Source organism: Actinia tenebrosa, unplaced genomic scaffold, assembly GCF_029948245.1.
Source record: "Actinia tenebrosa isolate PJP-AT-01 unplaced genomic scaffold, QUT_ActTen_1.0 PGA_scaffold5__44_contigs__length_20552954, whole genome shotgun sequence".
NCBI lineage: Eukaryota > Metazoa > Cnidaria > Anthozoa > Actiniaria > Actiniidae > Actinia > Actinia tenebrosa.
This window is the reverse complement of record NW_028292582.1, coordinates 14,177,970-14,198,879: the sequence shown is the minus strand read 5'-3', so window position 1 is coordinate 14,198,879 and position 20,910 is coordinate 14,177,970. Positions and strand designations below refer to the sequence as shown.

At 36.3% G+C, this 20,910-nt stretch overlaps 2 protein-coding genes across 3 annotated transcripts; one reads left to right on the top strand and one right to left on the bottom strand.

Moving 5' to 3' along the window:
* Window positions 1-3,299: 3,299 nt before the first annotated feature.
* On the bottom strand, window positions 3,300-7,576 carry LOC116297088 (galanin receptor 2a-like). Its single transcript, XM_031705240.2, has one exon. The coding sequence runs from the start codon at window positions 6,980-6,982 to the stop codon at window positions 5,870-5,872; it is 1,113 nt and encodes a 370-aa protein (XP_031561100.1). The 5' UTR covers window positions 6,983-7,576; the 3' UTR covers window positions 3,300-5,869.
* Window positions 7,577-13,321: 5,745 nt separating this feature from the next.
* On the top strand, window positions 13,322-20,554 carry LOC116297082 (kelch-like protein 20). 2 transcript variants are annotated; one of them, XM_089037396.1, is made up of 2 exons: window positions 13,322-13,345; window positions 17,166-20,554. In XM_089037396.1, exon 2 carries the CDS (start codon window positions 17,169-17,171, stop codon window positions 18,873-18,875), a length of 1,707 nt encoding a protein of 568 aa, XP_088893522.1. In that variant the 5' UTR covers window positions 13,322-13,345; window positions 17,166-17,168; the 3' UTR covers window positions 18,876-20,554. The 2 variants fall into 2 exon arrangements, with proteins under 2 accessions (XP_088893522.1, XP_031561091.2); XM_031705231.2 differs by lacking the exon at window positions 13,322-13,345 and having other exon boundaries at window positions 16,758-20,554.
* Window positions 20,555-20,910: the final 356 nt, after the last annotated feature.

Genomic DNA, 20,910 nt, shown 5'->3' with positions numbered 1-20,910 from the left:
CGACACTGTACCTGTGTTTAGTGCAAAAAGTATTGCACAGCCAATCAACACATGTACATTAATTAAGTGCGAGCAAATCATAGTCTAATTCTATCTGGTAGAGAAATAGGTTTTTTGCAATAGATTAACACATGATTGTTACTGGATGGTAAAAACATTCGGACTTCCTTTATTTAAAGGTTTCAAAAAACCTTTTCAAAAATACCCTTTTCCCCTTATAAGATGCTTTCGATTTCAAGAAACGAAGCAGTTTAAAGTTTGTTTATGCAATCCAGCGGAGCGTTTCCCAAGGGACCTTGGAGCTGAATTGATTCGTTATTAAAGTCATATATCAGCACGTGACTGCTTGTTGCAAAATGGCTATTGGCTACGTATAGCTTACCTTCTGTTAATATAAATAAAAAAACTAGACAAACCCAAAATCTTTCCATATTTTCTTGGCTAAGACGTTTTTGTCAGTAAACATGAGTTAACTGCTATAACGTAACTATTTATGACGTAATAGAAACGTAAGTTCTTTGCCCGCGCATCTCGTACCCAGACCATTGCTCGGCAACTTTTTTAATCCGACTCGCTTATGCTCAATCTGGAAGTTAATGATGTAAATATCATTGAGAAAGAAAAACAAAATAGATAGTGTTTCATAATAGCAATTGAATCTCTTATCTCGTGTCCTGCAGGAAGTTATTCGTTTTGATCGTTTTCTTCATTATCTAATAATCTGTTCTGAATGTACACAACATGACAAAATCCCGAGGCTGAATGATTTTCAAAAATAAAAACTTTGATTATCAAAGGATTGAGAAGTCGTTTCCCTTGATACGAAGAGCGCCACTTATTTCAATTGTCTCTGTTTTAACAGTTTCTCCTCTAAAGCATCCTGTTTAAAGAAGAATGGCGTCAACTGGTTTCCGCCGCACACGGCCACTTGTAGACGGTTGGACACGGCTCTAAGATTTAATCAAGAATAGTCTAACATTGACAAATGTATACCTATAGGTACTTTTAAAAATTACCCGGTTCCGATAGTACATACCGTAGTTGCAAGTATCGTATTGAGGTCGGCATTGCAAAGACACATATGAAGATGTGTGTTTTTGAAAATATTGTTTGCCCTTTTTGAGATATGTATAACATCATGCCCATGAAAATAACGTGTTCAATATTCAAGACCTTATACTGGACGGAGGAGACGTAAGTTGAGAAAGCCCGCGTAAATTTATATCACAGACGCTGCCAGAATGATGTTTCTTGAAAACAGGTCAATAGCACCCGAAATAAAGATCAAGTGGTTTTAAGTTGGGTTTAATCCTGACAATCCAAGCAGGATTGCGAATAAGCACCATTCTTACAAATGACACTCTTGTCAGACAAAAGACTTCAGTTTTTAGACTCCTTTTCCACATGGAAGTTCAATTTGGAAGACAAAACAATGGATTTTATTTATCCAGGAGAGTAAGAATCTAGTATTTTATCTTACGTACATTGGGAATGTGCTACTGGTTTGGGGAGTTTAGTTTACTTGAAACCGCATTGACCAAATGTTGAATACCATTACGGCACCATTACCCATTGTACTAAGGATGGGCGTTGGTCAGCTTTAATTATATACCAATATTATTAAGACAAAAACCTGTTCCTGTGTCGTGCATTAAATCACAGCCTCAATGCTAGTCTCATACTTAAAGAGAAAAAGTGCAATAAATATAGCACACTCAAAAATGAAATTAAAATTTGTCGGTGGACTTTACGCGCAGATCAATCATTGTAGACTTCATGACAAGTCTATTGTTACATTAATGTCATGTCGGTGAATCGTTTTTCTACAATCAATATCTAAACTATCCTTCGACGTGCGCTTCTCTTCGTCAGTCAGAAAGAAATAGTATCCTTAGATGCGCTATATATAACATAATTCTTTACTTCCGTATCTTTTTAGTGTAGATAAGTAGAAATTAATGATGTCATGAATAGCGCTACGGGCCTAAATACAGCCTTATTGACTGGAAACAGGAATAGTGGCGGAAAATACAATCTGCAAGGATGTTTTATCGCATGGATTTTAGATAGATAAGTCCCAAGCACTTACATTACCAATAAGAGACCATAAGACATGTTAAGAGTGTTAATGCAGCGATTTCAGCTTATAAGCCGTCGTATCTAAAGATTAAAATAGAATTGCGTGAATTTGGACATACTCCAGTGACGTCATGAAGTTCCACGATTAATTTAGTTTAAGTTAAGGCTGATAGAAGTGGGCGGTAAGATTTATGACTTCTTCATGGGCACAGAGTATGATCACACAGCTATGAATAAAAAAGAACATTCAAAAGTATAAATGTTTTCCATTGGTTTTTTAGATCTAGAATTCGTATAAGACAATATATATAAAAGTGGTGGGCAGGTTAAGAGTGGTCAGGTCCACCAAATATGTTTTAGTAGTACTCAATACAGATGACGACAAGTTCATTAGGTTTTATTTAAAGCTTTTGCATATCTTCCGTTGCGGTGTGTGACACTCAGCACGACTGGGAAGAAATCACAAATCCTCAGGACAATCACGACTCTTTTCACAGATGATAAATATCGCGGACATTTTTCGTTTGAAGTTAAAAAAAAACACTAGCTATCTATTTATCTTTTTTCTTTTAGCTCTATTTTTTAAAATATTCTACGATTGTCGTAGGATTAGAATCCTTAGGACTCTTATTATCCAAGATGTTTATATTATCTTGTTATTATTGTATGACTGCAGTTGTGTGGCTTGGTAAGGTGCCGAGTTTGTTTGGTTCCTGTTGATCCATTAATTTGATTAAAAAAGGGATGTTATGTTAAAGAGAGGGGGAACATGAGTGAAAGACAATAGCCCAGAGGGCGATTAACATCAGTTTTGGATGTAAACTTTATTGCTTTTGGTTTATACGATGATCTAATTTTAAGGTCAAGCAGATATGGAAAATGAATAAATGGAAAGGAGAAATCGAATAAAAAGAATCATTTGCAAAAGATTACTGAGGACGGAAATAAAGAAAAGAGAGCAAAAAATTGTAAAGGGGGAAAGATTACAAAGAAAAGATTTCTATCATATTGTATTGTATCTGATGAATTTCATCTCAAAGACGGAAAGGCCAAATTCAGATTTAGATTGTAATATTTGGAGACTGATAAATTCAGTTACTAAGATCCTTGGATTTTCTGTATCCAAATGCCAACTGAAGTAGTAAATAAAGTATGCCAAAAGGTAAAACGAAAGCTGATGGTAAAAAGTCCCCTTCATTCAATAAAAAAAACGGGTGGTCTTAAACCATTTAAAACTTAATTTTATTATATCTAATGACTCCAAAAAAGGAAAATAATAAACTTAGAAACAACAATTCCTCAATTAGTGAGAGTCTTTGACGAGCAAGTGCCATACAGTTTTCGTGGCCCAAGCCACAAGTACACACGCGTTCATTTATAGGGCACAGTTCTAGGCAATTCACTTCATTTTTTGTAAGGTTTTGAAGTGTGGTGGTTAACAGTACAAGACGCCCTGGCTCACATATCCAGTTTTCTTTAATAAAGAAAGATTAACAACGACTGTTTTAGCTTTTGTCAATAGTAGATTTTAATTCACACACAGAATCACCAACTGTAAATATTATCTTTATAATAGACTATTTAATAAAGACGGATTAAGGGACTGTTTTTTTTCTCTTCTGTGAATATTATACAGGAACTACAACACTATTAATATTTATTAACAATCAAATATCTTGTCCATGTTATATTGTCTTAATATCTTAATAGCTGATTCGCAGTATCTTGCAAACCAATGACATAAGGTCTTTACAAGGACTGTTTTTACTTCTTAATTTTTTGATGTAAATGATTACATTGCACCTGCCCAGTTGTACCATCTACAGGATTGTGACTACTAATATTATTATACATATGTAAATAGTTGCCTTCAGTGTTTATATATTTGATTATTTTGTGCATCTCTGTATACAATAAAGCCTAATTTCATGGTTTATCATTGTCAGAGTCAAATCCTACTTGACAGTCAATAACCCCTCTTAAGTGACGGTCTCGGGATTTGCTTGGATTCTTAGCAAGCTTAGCACGTACATATCTGATTACACTTTCATTATGTACATCATTTTACAGTACATTTTAACCCAATATATCAAGAAAGTCTATTTTTTGGCTAATCGGTATGGTAAGATACAATGCAAGACACACAATAGCTATATGTTAAGCTAGCATTGAAATAAACTACATTGACTTTTTCAAGGTCTATATCTGGGCTAAATCAGGTTTGGCTTAGATACGAGACACGCTGTAGCTATATACAGAACATTGAAATAAACTTGTTCAGGTACTGAATTTCATTGATTTCTACATTTCTTATATACTAATTATTTCAATATCTTTAAATATGAATATATATATCTCAGCGTTGCTGTTTTTCTTCTTAATTATGGTTAAGTGTGGGAGGTATGCTTTTCATTCATTAGCATTTGTCTCCTCTTTGTCAAACAAAACAAAGCAAGGATAAATAGAGATCTGATTTTTCTATTTACAATCTTCCTGACCCATTTACCAGTCTTTTGGACCGGACTTACTCAGCCTCAGTACGTGTTTTGAGGATTTACCCTTTGAAAGCATTAAACCATTTCTTTTTTCGATTGATGGCGACACCGCTCTTCACTAATGACAATAAAAAAAGCCTATAGGCTCAGACTTGTTTCTTAAGAAAATGTGATTTTTTCCCCGGCTATTTTCGTCCTAAGTAGTGCATTTTTCTATTTGTTTTTATATGACAAGTGAAGACTCTTGAGTACGTGTGTGTATTTAAGTCCACCTGCATCTAGGAGAGTGTCGGGTGACATCTAAATCAAAAGCATACCTCTTCACTGTTATCTGAGGTTTGCCCTAAATGTGGGCAAATACAGTAGAGAGTTCTTTTTCCCAGATGAGCTGATTACATAAATCATAGTAAACAGCCGAAAGAACAGCATATGATTTATATCGACACACTAACTGAACTTCAAGAGAGAACTAAGTATTTACGAGTTTTAAATTAATGACATATAAAAGTATGACATTTTGAGGCCATGAAACATGGTTTTGAGTGCTGATGTAATATATTTGATGTTTAAAGGGCGAATTATGACTGAAAAAAAAATGGTGTGCCTACTGAAAAAAAGGAAACTTGAATGTCGTACCTCAGTAGCTTTGCGCTGTAGATAGTGATATTTGATGGCCTACTTTAGGGCCAGAGATAATTATTTCCTTGAACGAATAAGAAGAAAATTGGATTATTTTGTAAACATCCAGTCGGACTAAAATAACTTAAATTATGTTGTCGCCAAATCGCTCTCACATTGTCATAGTGTGTCTCCGGTGCTTACGGCACTCGGCTAGATCTTGCTGTCTGCTGATGTATTATCCCTACAGGGCATGTCTCCGGTATCTTTACTAGCTACTCAGCTAGTACATGTCGTTGTCTTGTTGATGCCAACGGGACATCTCTGGAACATACAGCGCACAGCTAGCGTATTCAGTTATAATATATTATTAATAAGTTCCACTCCCTGGTATGGGGCATGCCACTCTCTCAGTATATACAGCACACAAATAGCTCGGTTTTTGTCTGTATTTCTTTATGGTGTTTGTACATATCACACATAGAACACCGCTTGGTCGTGTTGTATTTAGTTCCACCCTCTATATGGGGTAGGGTATCTGCAGCACTAATGCTGCTAAATTATGTTACCTCAATAATTCCTCATGGGTCATCTACATTTAAATATATATTCGTACTCGTCTTCAGTAGTATGCACCCTCTTGGAGAAAGGTTTATAGGGTGAAGTGTAATACCCACTTAAATCTTGGTATCCTCGATGACTTGCGAACCCTCAGTTTCATCGGACTTTCTAGGCTTGTTTTTAATGAGGCTAAAAGAACTGGCGTTTTGCATATTCTGCTCGGTGTCATGCTTCTTAAAGGTGGACTTTAAGGTCGATCTTGATTTGGTGTAACTGCCGGCCCTGTAATTCGTAAATCTTTTATATCTGCAGCAGCAAACCAACATCAGAAGGTATTTTTTGTACTCCTTGCGAAATTGGTGGGTGATGATGCCATAAACTATGGGATTAAGGCAGCTATGGATGTATTGGAAAATCGTCGAATAATTCATGAGAGACAAACCTTGTTGTTTTTGTGCATCATTGCCAAAGTAGAACAGCACGGCTGCCAATTGGTGGGGAAACATACAGACCGCGAAGAGAATGACGATAACAGCGACAGTTTTAATGATTTGAATGTTTTCTCTGCGTGCAGATTGTGAAACAACTTGCCCGTATTTGTCTAGCAAGGTACCAGGTATTTTCCTGTGCCTTAAGCAACGAACGATCTGTATGTAGGCAAGTGCGATGATGAAAAGAGGAATGAGGTACTGGAGAAGAAGCAACAAGACGGTGTAAGTCTTCGAGCTTGATTCACTCCATGTCTCGTTGCAAAACTTTTTCTCATTTAGATCTGTGATAACGATCAATGGCAGAGTTGTTGCTAACGACATCACCCATATACAACCTGCCCACAGCATGGCTTGTTTTGCTGTTAGGTTCTCTTTGAGCGGCAGCAGAACGCCATAGCATCGGTGAAGGGCCATGGAAGTAAGCGTAAAAACACTAGCAAAGAAAGTGACGGTGACCATTGGCCACACAAACTTGCAGTAGAACAAGGAATACTCGAACGTTCCACCATACATACTTTTATTGATAGCTAGGGAGAGAATGAGAAATGCAAGGTCTGATACTGAGAGATTCAGTATGAACATATCGCTGGCTGTTCGTCGAGTTCCTTTACCGATCACCACTAGTAACACCAAGCCATGTCCAGCAAGTCCAAATAACAGAGCCAGAATGAAAACCACCTTAATGACTTCATGTTCGATGGTGTTCGCTACTAGTGTCGTACCGTTAGTGTCATTCATTTCTTGCTGAGAGATAGTTTTATCGTTAAACGTCACTTTCTTCAGTTCTAGTTTGAAAGCGTTGAGTGTAGATATTCAAGTCAGGTTTTTACTATCTTCAAATTGTCTTTTTCTGATAGATCCGTGTGCTGTGGAAATGAGGCAGACGATACTTAGCGTTAAAAGTTCTTGATTTGTTCTTACCCGTGTTAGGTTCTCTTGGGATTTACTTCCATAACGATGGACGTAGAGCGGTAGAGAGAGAGAGAGAGAGAGAGAGAGAGAGAGAGAGAGAGAGAGAGCGAGCTCGATAAGTACTACGTGGTCAGCAATGTGCCTATTCCCTTGACGGCTTACTATATATCACTTAAATACCCTCTGCTGTCTGATCTTGTATACAGTTAATGATTTCAACTCGATTTTTCGAGAAAATGTTGGTGGTGCGCCCACATCTATGCCAAAAGCTGTTTACTATACGAACTCGCCGACTTGTCTTAAATACCTGACTATCGATGGGATAATGACGTGCATGGGGGATCGTCGAGGAGGACCGCTCACAGATCGACAACTCCAGGGAATCCTAACAGGAAAATGTTCTAGAATTGAACTGTACTGGTTTGTAAGCAAATGCCGCTTAAGCGTTAATCACCTGTCACGTGACCATTTAACTAATCAAAGTGGTGGCGAGTCGACATATTGAAGAGCCTCCTCGGCAGGAACTGTCAATTTTGTGGATCTCATTCTTTTGTTATACCGTTTCTCTTTTTAAATCGATTTCAACAATTAAAAGATTAACTGTTTCCGGCAATTTTTGTGTTTTTTTTTTCCCTTCCAAAATTGAATTCAATGTTTTGACGAAGGCAAGCGGTAAGTTGCGCAAGCCTTGATGGATGGATGTCGTTTGATGGATTTTTTTCATTTTTCATGTTGAAATCTTTTTGTCAACTAAGGGGATTATTTTACGCTAGAGAGGAAAAACAATTCAAACCTTTTAACGATGCTCAGAGTAGCCATCAATAATTGATTCTCCTTTAGCTTCGCTGGGGAGGTTAAGTCACTGTTTTTGATCGATTCTGAAGAGGGGACTTTTAGTGGCCAAAATACTTTGAATATAGATCTATTGATTTTGTGTGCGATGGGAAGAAAAATCCACTTAGCAAGCACTTCAAGGTTCTATCCTGACTTCTGTGTCTTATTATCGAGGCCTTACAAACCTGACCAATAAAAACCAAACATGCTTACAGTAGATTCAGTTCATCTTGAAATGATGTTTACTACAGTGAGTCACGACAAGCGTGGTACCTTCTCGAAGCCTGCCAATAATTATTTGGATGCGATTTCAAAGCAACCAAAATCATTGTTTCACTTACAAATTGACTTTTAAGGATTGGAGAATTCTAAAAATCTCATTAATCACATATTATACCTCAATTTCGAAAACCCTTGCTTATTGATATGTCGAAGTAAAAACAAAAATTTAAAGCTAGATGCAAAGAAAATTAACTTAAGACTTCAAACGTGAACCGCGAAAAAGACAATTTTATTCCAACAAAACAACACTTTTGTTCAATTTGCCGATGTTGGGTAAGTTGTTTACAAGAAAAAGAATAACTGATAAAGGAAAATAATAAAATGGATCCTGAAGTCACGCAGAGAAGCTGCCATTCAGTTCTTTGAAGCTTGAACAAATCGGTCTAACAAAATAAACAGCAACTAGCTGTGGTCTAATATTGTAATATTATATAATTCCAATGATACGGAAGTGCATAAAATCAAAAGTTAAGTAAACACATGACAGAGTCAAACGTAGAATGAAAACTGAAACAGATTTTAGCACACTGATGTTTACAGGACAAGTCGTGAAAATGAGATATAACTTCGTGAATGTGGGCAAGTGCCGAAGCTTCCGGGGCCGAATTTACTAGTGCAAAAATTCAATAGAAACTGGCACTCCATGCGAGTACTCATGCGCTCTAAGAGAACCTACTTTGCCATTTACTTATGAAATAGTCATAATTAGATAAATCTTCTCACAACACCTCCGATAATAACCTTCTATTCTGCTTTGAAATGCGACCTCAGATGCTGTCTTCAAATCTAGGCGATTTTCTTCGGGTCAGCATGCATGATAAGATTCACCTTTTTTCCCTAGCTCAAGGCTCCGGAATAGCCTTAGAAGTTTTATCATATCAATCAAGTTTGTAGCATTCGTTCAAAAGAAATATGGCGTGTTTTTCAGGAGAGATCTTTGGATCGTGTAGCTATGACAACAGTTATCATAGCAACCGTTTTTCGATAACTTGAAATCGTTTGATAGTAAATTTCATTCTATCTCTTTTCTTCGACGGGAATCGACTTTTTTTCCCGGAAACTATGTTTTTTAACTAATTTATGGAGTCATTTTTGTTTAATATTATCACAAACCAATACAACAATATCTGATGAACACTGATAAAAATACGTGGATCCATTAACAGAAAAAGCTTTGTAAATACGTCCCTGAAGACATCGTTTTTCGATTTTCCAGATGAAACAGATTTCCCAATAAGTTTATTGTGAAAAATTTTGCGCTCATTCGCTTCAATTTCCGCAATAGTGCATCTTGAAGGAACTAAGAATAAAGAAACAAAAGTCTTAATAAATGTATGGGAACCCTTGAGGCAAGATAAAAACTTAAGCTAAACCCGACAGATGGCGACAAGAAAGGAAAGTAAGTACGAATTTTATCATCAGGTTTTGGCCCATCTTTCTTTTTCTCTTGCTGATAAAATAAAATAAAATAAATCTACACTTTCAAATCATAGTTTTTCCAAAGTGTTTCTTAATAGCATGAAATTTAATATGAAAAGGGTTCTTTTCCACACGCAGCCTGTTCAACAAAATCTTGAATACCGCCAACTTCTATGTCGACGATAACACATACAGACATACAGATGCGTTTGAGCGCGCCAGTCCTCAATCTGTAGTAGTTCAAGTATATATGCAATGATAGTCAACTCAACTAGAATGTTCCATAAATATATTTAAGCTCAAGATTCGAGGAATTAAACCCTAAATCCGAAGTTATCGATAAAACTCTTTTCATTATGCATTTCTAGGAATGATACGAGCTCTTTACATAAATATTTAGATTTTTACTCCTTAATTTAAGAACTTGCCATGGGTATTGGTTTTCATAGACCAATATGATAGAGTTCAAATCCCGTGAAATACCATGACTTATTAGGGATCATTGATACTTTATTTCGAGAGTCATTTAGGGTGACAGTTCTGAGAAAGTGTTAAAAAATAGGAATGAGAAAGAAAGAAAGAAAGAAAGAAAGAAAGAAAGAGAGAGAGAGAGAGAGAGAGAAAGAGAGAAAAAAAGAGAGAAAAAAGAGAAAGAAGATAGAAAAAAGAAGACCGAAAGACTAGAAAAGAACTAGACTCCCCCCGCCGACCGCGCCTCTAGCAAAACCCGCCCCCCATCGACCCGCCTCCTCCCTCCCTCCCGCCCTCCCTCCTCCCCTCGCCCCCCCCGCTCCCTCCCTCCCGCCCTCCCTCCCTGCACTCCCTCCCCGTCCCACTCCCCTCCCTCCCTCCCGCCCTCCCTCCCGCCCCCCCCTCCCCCGCCCCTCCCTCCCGCTCCCCCCCTCTCTCTCCCCCCCCCCCCGCCCGCCAGAGAAAGAAAGAGATGTCTTTTATTTAATCTCGGGAAATTTCATCAATGTACAAATTGGTTTTCATGAAAACCGAGTTCATAGGTAATATGTATAAAAAATTAATAATAACGTTAAGAATATATAGACAGAATTATGAAATAAATTCTCATCTACCCCCCAAAAATATTATAGTAATTAAAGTGTTAAGGACCAACAGACGAAAGATTCCTCTTAAAAGATTTTAAATTATTGGACAGTCTGACACTTTGGGGTAATGAGTTCCACACTTTTGCACCGTCATAAGAGAGAGCTCTTTTTAAAAACTCAGTGCTGGGTTTCGGTAACTTTAAGCACTTCTCTCTACCACGAAGATCGTAGGTATTTTCTTGAAAATAAAAGAGTTCCCTTACAGATTTTGGTGCAAGTGCATTTAAAGTCTTAAACATCATTATTGCTTTATGCTCCTTTCTTCTTCTTTGTAAGCTTTTCCAGCCTAAAGAAGTTAAAATATCACTAGATCTGACATCGTAGCTGCTTTTTGTTATTATTCTTGAAGAAAGAAAGAAAGAAAGAAAGAAAGAAAGAAAGAAAGAAAGAAAGAAAGAAAGAAAGAAAGAAAGGAAGGAAGGAAGAAAGGATAAAGATTTTAACTAAAACAACGATGTGATCACGATTGTATCTTTGAACGACAGAACTAAAGTGGACGCGGTCAAACAAAGCATAAAAAGAGGCGGGAAATTGTCAGATAAAAGAATTGGAAAATGTCAGGAACAAAAAGAGATCGTCTGCTGTAATGATATAAATGGCGGCTACATGGCTACATCATGGAAAATAACACTGTCAGACACTGTGATCTTCCTGAGATTGTAGTTTACACAAGCCGACGACAGAATATTGGCAACGGGAGATCTGAAGATTTCGTTACCATAGAAAAGTCGAAATACCGGCGAGGGAACCCTTACAGATATGAATTGTGGTTAGCTGTATTGTAGGCATTTTCAATTTTCATTTCCATTTTCAACCGAAATCATGAATTCATTTTTTTTTTAAATAAGTTTGCCAAGTCGTCCTCTACTATTGCACATATTTGTGCTAGACGACTATCAAATCCTAAAGTTTGCCCACAAAGTTCTAGATTTACTCGTTTACTAAGTTGATTTACTTAGTTTTGTTTATACAAGTAGTTTGCAGTTGGTTGCCAGTAAACCTGATACGCAGATTCAAGTTAAACTACAGTCGGGAGTTTATTTCAATATTTTTTTAGAGATAATGCGAACGTGCTAAAATGAACGTCTACAGCACTCTAAGTAGCCAATCAGAAACAACTAAAAACACGCAGTTTTCTCTGAAGTACAATATTCAGAAGCGGTTGTATTATACTAATTTAAGCACATTATTAGCCAGCTATGATATTCATTAATTGTATTACTAGCACTGCTCTACATTAAAATCAATTACGCTTTTTTCATTCCCGTGTTCTCAAAAATAATTGAATTTAAAATGAATATTAGTATATGCATCTTTACTTATAGGACTGGATACTAAAGGATTTGCGAGTCCTTTTCAGGGGCGGATCCAGGGGGTGCAAGAGATAAAGCCCCCCACCCCTTTCAGAACGTTGGTTATGTTTCTTGAAGTGGAATAGAAAGTATATATATATTTTTTCAATTTTTGATTTTTTTTTTTTTGTTTTTTTTTTTTTGTTTTTTTTTTTTTTTTTTTTTTTTTTTTTTTTTTTTGTAGTGTCATTCTCTTTTATTTTTGGCTGGATCCGCCCCTGAAAAGGACTGGTTATTCACAATGAAACAATATGAGCTAACTAGCAGAACATATAAGCACGTTCTTTCCCTTCCATTAAGAGGCCAAATGAAGACATAGGGTCTTACCTTGAGGTGATTTAGTTTGTGAATGCACTCCAAAAGGTGCCAACTAGATTTCACAATATGTATACAGAAGATGCTCTTGATGCTCCATCAACCCCTGATTGAATCCTGTAAAACGGCATTAAACCTTTTTAATGCACTTCCTTTAGAGCTAAATAACCTTAAGAACTAATTTCCAAATCGACAAAGGAAACTGAAGAACTAAACACCGAAGTAAACGGTGTGCTTTTGTTTCCTTTGCCGTCCATTTTGTAATTTTTTTTATTTATTTTTTATTTTTCCCCGGTATTATTGGTAATCGTACGTATACTCAGTTTTTATCGTCTTTCAGCTTGTTCAAGTAATATTTTATAACTCTTCCTCTTATTTGTTTTTTCCTTTTCTTTTCGTACGATTTGAATATTTTCCGTGTTTTTTTTGTTTTTTGTTTTTTTGTTTTCGTTTTCGTTTTCGTTTTCGTTTTCGTTTTCGTTTTCGTTTTCGTTTTCGTTTTCGTTTTCGTTTTCGTTTTCGTTTTCGTTTTCGTTTTAGTTTTCGTTTCGTTTTCGTTTTCGTTTTCGTTTTCGTTTTCGTTTTCGTTCGTTTTCGTTTTCGTTTTCGTTTTCGTTTTCGTTTCGTTTTCGTTTTCGTTTTCGTTTTCGTTTCGTTCGTTTTCGTTTTCGTTTTCGTTTTCGTTTTCGTTTTCGTTTTCGTTTTCGTTTTCGTTTTTGTTTTTGTTTTTGTTTTTGTTTTTGTTTTGTTTGTTTATAAAATGTCAGTTTTAATCGGTTGTATCGGCCCGCCTTTTTCTGAACATTTAGTATGTGAACGGTAACGGTATACATGGGACCTTAGATCACATATCCATATGATCCACATGTAATAGGAGCGCTATATAAATCATTTAATCATATATTTTCATTCGCCGCAGCTGTGTATATTCAGCACTGTTAATGAGAGATGTTTGAAGCAGGTTTCAAAATACAAACTGGAATAAATAGAAAGCCCCCATGCTTGGAGCTTAAAGGATCGGCACTGCGCGATAGTAAGATCAATACGAGTCCTTCCAGTTAAATGATCGTCGACCGTTGCGTGAGGCAACAACACGCGCTCGATAACTCTACAGCTGATGAGAGTTAATAAATAATCCGCCTGCAAAATATTCTCGTCATTGAAACTCTCATTCAATTTATTAATACTCAAGAACAACCAAACGTGCAACTTGATTCTAGAGTCTTATCTTTTTTTTTTTTTTTTTTTTTTTTTCCATTCTCACTGTTATCAAGTTTTTACCGCTAATGTATTCAAATGCATTATTTTTGCCGCAGGGGGAGTTTCTTATATTTCTGAAAAAAAGCGAAGCGCCTTTAGGTCATGTTTGCGGACTCTTCGCTCGTTCGTATGTTTATTCATTCATTCTTTTGCAATATTGGTTCAGGAGTTAAGTTCCCGCTTCGTTTGCCCCGTTTACGCTGGCGATTTTTGTGGCGATTTTTGCGGCGATTTTTGTGGCAATTTTCGGAAATATGAAATCTTTTGCGTCATCCTTTAAAAGAGACATTCGTCTAGGAAAATCTTTGTATCCTGAAAAAACTTTACAAGTAAATTCTTTACCATTATTTATTATGGAAAAAATCGCAAAAAATTCGCAGCATGCAAATATCGCCGCAAAAATCGCTAGTGTAAACGGGGCTTTAGACCCTTTGTTAGACTGAATGAATTTCAAAGCTTCCAAGGAATCTTCTTTAAATAGCATACAGATGAAAGAGTAGTTCGTTTGTTGAATGACACCATGATATATGCCTATTCCAAAAAAGGTTTTCGGAGTCAAAAGCAATAGACATTCCTAGATCCAATAATTGCTGGAATGATATCCCGAGTGTTGTTTGTAGTCGATGATACATTATAAACTGACCTCGGATCATTAGTGTGTACAATAATGATAATAATAATAATAACAATAATAATAATAATAATAATAATAATAGTAATAATAATGATGATGATGATGATGATGATGATAATAATAATAATAATAATGATAATAATAATTATTATTATTATTATGATAATAAGAACCATATAGATTTAGAGTGGCTATAAAATTTTAATAACAATAATGTAATAATAATAATAAGTTTGTAAATCATTAAAAAATAATAATAATAATAAAAGAATATTTACATTATGTACTTTGTGAAAATTTAAAGAGAAAAAGTTACTATTTACAAAAAACTAGAAAAAAACAAAATGAAAAACAAGCATTATAAAAAAGTCTAAAATTATCTAATATCGGCAAGGTTAGTATTAATGCTAAAGTCCAATAGAAAGTCACTTTCGTTGTTCTTATAAAAAGGAGTGCGGGAGCCTCTAATGCATGTAATTACAGCTTTCAAGATCTCAAACGATGATTATATAATAATAATAAATAATATAATATATATAATAAATAATGATAATAATAATAATAATTATGATAATAATAATTTTAACACTTTTTCATTCTTGGAATAACCTTTGGCTCCGACAATTATTTTCTGTAAAAGATTTCACATATTCCGAGATGATAAGACATAATTTAGACACAATGCATTGTAGATGTATATGGATACCAAGTCTGAATGCGGGTTCTTTGTTAGGCGAATATCTTGAAAAGCGCGCAGATAATACGATTGCTTTAAGAGAGAGCACGGATGAGTTTAACGGATAAACGGTTGAAGAGTTTTATTGCTATCAATACCTGGCTGAAATGATATTATTACTGAAATTAGTCTATCATCCGACTGGAGTTAATGAACTCTGAAATCCTTATTAATTATTATGTTTATTTGTTCGAGAAACTTCTCATTCACTCCCCTTCATTCTCACGGATCAGACAATTCAGTCAGATTATGGCAAAGAACCCATTAGAGAACAGCGAGTCTGCACAATACTGCCTCAGTACAGATTGTCATTGCACCAGGCTTAACGAGAGGCTTTTGCAGGTTTTTTTCATCGACACGTCTATTAGAAAATAAAATTTAAAGGTGGTGTAGCGGTAGTGCACTCGCCTCTCATATTTGGGGCATGACAGTCGTTGCTCATAACCACGACAATAAATGACGAAAACCATAATATATCGTTTTGTAATCGAATACTATTGATCGGGGCTAGAAAAGCTACCCGTAAAGTGCATACATTAATAGCTCTTGGCGTGAGCAAGTCACGATCGTCTTGTGATCAATCACGATTTCAAACCGTGGGGATAAAATGCCAACCAGTTTATTTTTTAATAACATGTGAATCTCATAGCGATGTTTTTTTACGGAATGATATGGAATGCGCAAATCGATTAAAGACCAACGGGTATCGGGCTGATATTCTGGGAATCAAGTTGTGCATGCTCTGACAGGACCCCCTTTTCGACGGAACTACGCTTAAAATTTATAGATTAATTCTTTTAACTCAGCAGGATGTTGTGTGGACTGCTGTGTTGTTATACAAACTCGTACACATGAACACACCACTCTTGTCTATTATTGGAACTTATCCGCCTTTATACAACATTAATTGGAGGTTTAATCACTAGTCCATTTGGCACTGGGCCATCACAGGACGGGAAAAGACAAGTTTTGGTATAATCCAAGAAATGACCTCCCGCACTTTTAAATATATACTAACCCATTGGTTTTATTATCAACGCGATAACATAAATGCCCAGCTATCAACTTTCCTACTATTTTCGAAACGGAAGCCGCAAAATTTTTTTTTTTTTTTTTTTTTTTTTGTACTTTTTATTTTTTTAGACTCCAATTACTAACAACATACCTTTAACACGATAATTTAAGGAATAAACCTTAGTCTGCGTGCATCCGAACACAAACTGTTGGCAGGCTATATAAACCTGGGCTTACTATCAGAAACTAATCGGCTTTGATACCCCTTTTAAGAACACGACAACGAAGTTTGCCACCGGGTAGAACAGTCACTTTCGGCAGCCAAAAAGAACACCTGGGGGTGGAGGGTGTGGATTGGAAAAGGCCGGGTTGCTCCGTGTCGTACCTTTTAGGGTGGTAACCGGAGCGGAACACCGGAACCTTGCCTATTCTAACCTGTGAACTATTCGAAGATAAATTCCGTCCTATTTTACGCCCGTTGATCGTACGTAATAGCCGCTAACTTGACCCGGTTAAACCTTTACTGACACGCGAAATCTTATCCGCCGGACTGAGTGCATGCCAGCACAAAACATGTTGGTGTTATTAGATTAAGTGTTCACTAAACTATGTTCCAGTGTACGTAAGGGATATCACCGCGCTGCTCCTTACGTAATTGAATAGCCCCTATATCCTCTTTACCCTCGCCTACCGTCAAATACCATCACAGACAATATAATATGGACTGAACTTACCCAACACAAGCTGATCACGTGTTGGAAAGTTACGGGCTTATTCGCAGTTCTGAATCATCAATAACTTGGCTTTGCTGGGAGTAAATAGGAAGAAATGCTGTTCGATTCTCTAAACACAAAGCTAAGTAAAATATTATATACTTAAAGAATTCAATTTTCAGACTCAAATGCAAAGACAAGACTAGAACCCAGGCCCCGGATTGTTGACAACAAGACCCGGCTTTTGTGACACAACAAAGATTACTTCACAAAGGACCAACATACTTTCATTTGTCGTTGTGCTTCTGGCACGGCTATGGATTTGATCGTTAAAAATGGCCGCAGAAATTTCCGAACAAGTAACGAAACTCAACAGCGACACCAGTTCGGTCGAGATCATCGACGATTGTCTATCGAAAGATACTTTGGAAGTGTTAAACTCCATGAGGAAGAACACAGAACTTTGTGATGTCAACCTTGTAGTTGAGAAGACAACTATTACAGCCCACAGGGCTATTTTAGCAGCAAGTAGTCCATACTTTCGAGCAATGTTTCTGTCTGGTTTCTCGGAGGCAAATGAAGAGTGTATCCAACTGAAGGACATGGCAGCAGAAGCCTTGGGAGCGGTGATCGACTATTTTTACACATCTTATTTGAAGATAGACGTCGATACAGTTGAAGATATTTTGAAAGTATGCGTTGTTCTTCGCCTCGAGTCCCTTGTGGATCACTGCGAGACATTTCTACGAAGGAATATGTCGCTTTCCAATTGCTTGGGGTTACATTCTCTCGCCAAACTCTTCTGTCTTGACGGTCTGTGTGACCACGCAAAGCGATTCATTTTATGGAACTTTCAAAACGTTTTCCAAGAGGAAGAATTCAAATTGTTACCATATCAAGATCTCAGAGCTTTCATCAGGGATGACACATTGAAAGTGCAAGCAGAAGAAATTGTATTTGACGCTGCGTGGCAGTGGTTAAACCACGACTTCCACAACCGTAAGGCCTATGTTGGCGACATAATGCAGTATATTAGATTTCCTCTGATGAATCTGAACTTTCTTGTGGATAATGACATTGTAAGGAGATTGATACGCGAGAATACTGTCTGTAAAGAGTTAATTCGAGAAGCCAGGATTTATCAGTCTTTCATTGAGAGTAATTCCTCTTCCAAAGTTGATAATTTCAGAGTCAGGCCTCGTATGGCTTCAGAAGAGATCTATGTGATTGGGGGATGGTCTAATGGTCAGAAACTGAGCAGTGTTCAGTGTTTCAATGTTGATACACTAGAATGGACAATCGTGGCTGGTATGAGTGTTGCACATGTATCTAGAGAGGATTACTTCAGAGTAGTTGTGGTGAATGATGAGCTGTATACAGTCAGTCGGTACAAGGTAGGCAAGTATGATCCAATATCCAACAGTTGGATCCAGGTTGCCAATGGACCAGATGTCCAGTGTAAGTGGGCAGGTGTCTGTGAGTCAGAGGGGTACATCTATGTTCTGGGAGGACACAGTAGCATGTGTGCCAAGAGGTTTGACCCAGAAACAATGTCATGGGAATCCCTTCCACTGATGACATCTGCAAGATACTACCCTGGGGTTGCTGTGTTTCGAGGCAAAGTGTATGCTGTCGGTGGACTTGATCACCTTTGGGCACCTCTCGACACTGCAGAATGCTATGACTCAGTTAACAACCGATGGGAGGCCATTGCACCCATGTCAACTGCCCGCTGGAGCTTAGGTGTTGCAGTGCTTGATGACTATCTTTATGCTATTGGTGGCTCTGACAACAGAGAATCTTATAGCAATAGTGTTGAGGTGTACGATGCTGTAACTAACACATGGAGCCATTCAGTTGCCAGTATGAATAATGGTCGACGGTGCCTAGGAGTAGCTGTTGTCAATGACCTTATATATGTAGTAGGTGGTAGAGTCGTAAATAGCATTGAGTATTATGACAAGGACCAAAATGCATGGACTGTTGTGGGTACCGTGAACTCCAGATGTAATTTTGGTTGTGTGGCTTTAAGACTTATGTAAATTATGCCGACTTTAAATATAGACATACAGGTATTATAACAGCTTAATAGATATTTTACAATACTCCAGGGCTTAAGGATTGGAACTTGTCCTGCCAAATCTTTACTTCGTGGGTCATTTTGATGAGTATTGTAAGCCAGAGACCAGGTACAGCCGAGTTAAAACTAATATATTATTTGGCCGGTTTGTCACACCTGGCAACATATGTACCATCATTTTAAGCCCTGTACTCCAGTCAATGTCAACTGTCTCATTAAAGATTTTGTTGGCATATATTGCACAAGAATGGTTATGTGGGCAATTATACCCTTGGCATGACTAGAATTGTTTCTTTCTAAACTGGCCCTTAGCTAAACTGATTTTTCAAATCAGTTGGCCAACTTGTAGACTAAAGGCAGAGATTTTCCTTTGCCCATGAAAGAATAGTCAATGTAATAGGTACATAGAAGCATTGCTTTGTTTTACTTACTTTGACTGTTAGTCATTAATCATACAATATTGTTTCCTGTGCCAAGTAAAATCACTCTAAGAGCTCAAAATCCCTCACTGAATATTAGCCAAGCAATCTTCAATCACTTTAAGGAATGACCTTCTTAGCTCTATAATCTTAGCCACTTTGATAGACAATATTTGATACTGGAAAATGTTCAATGCAGATGTGCATGCAAGTTATTTGGAATCTAAGTGCACCATGCATTGTTTGTCTCAGCAAAAATTTCCAAGTATTCTCTATAACCTTTAGTAACAAAAAAATGAAATATTAATTCCACCAACGACTAAATATGCTACTTCTAAAATCTAATTCGAGTTTCTTTTCTTCATTTTCAAGTAAAAGCTTTTGAGTTGAAAACCTGGAACTATAAATTCTGAGCTACAAAAAAAATGTCTGTTGATTGGCTAATTGGTTTGAGCTGAGAAGACAAATCACCTGGTTGTAAATACACAGTATAAATGATATTTACATGTTTAAAACAGTGAAGAGAGTATGTGGACCGCGTGGCACTAATGGACTCTATCTGTTTAAAACAGTGTTGATTATTATAACCATGTAATGCACTTTTGAGTAAGTTTAGATGGCATTTTATACCTTTTTTTACTATTTAGACCTATTTATCCACTTTAATGGTCTTATTACAATAACACCATTTTCAACCTTTGTAGAGTGCAATTACTAGCCCCAATATAAAAAAATATGAGCCAATCAGTATAATAAGGCATAATAATAAAAATATAGAAAATATTTTTAAACAATTATTGGTTCCATTTAGATTTATGGTTCTTGAATGCACCAAATTAATGTCATGTTATCAATGTTTATTACATAAATGTTTAATTATTTTTTTTCCATTTTTTCAGATGGCAATATTCTTTAAAAGGATTTCAAATTATATTTATTAAATATTATTTTTGTCTATATAACTAGTAGACGCATAGGAAACCTTAACTCTAACTGCTAAATAGAATTCGGCCAAGCATTATTTGATGTGTTTGGACATATTTAAGGCAAAAAGAAACATAATAGCAATCATTTAGTACAGCTACTGCACATTATAAGTAATTTATATTATTGTATTAAACATGGTAATCTCAAAAATATTTGACTCCAGTAAAGACTGGAATGTGACTGAAGGATAATCCTTTATACTGTATACAGAACAATAAACATTGAATATATTCTATTTTGATTGTGTTCAATCCCATTTATATCATTATTCAACTATATTTCGTATTGCAGCCTTTGAGAAAGAAAACAGCTTCTGCTCCAAGGGTCATTTAAGAAAATTTAATCAAAATTTTTATTAGGAATAGACAGGTATTATTTTGGCAAAACAGTGTAAAAAAGATAAGTGAATTTAATGTTGGACATCCTAATTATTTAGACTGAATATTTGATCAAATACTTCCTTTCAAATTAGAAGTAATAAAATTGACCTTATTTTAGAATATTTGGTTTATCTGTAAATTGTCTACTTATGGCATTTGGAAGTAGTTATAGACAGTCTTAATTGATTTGTCTCTCAACGCTTGTCATTAA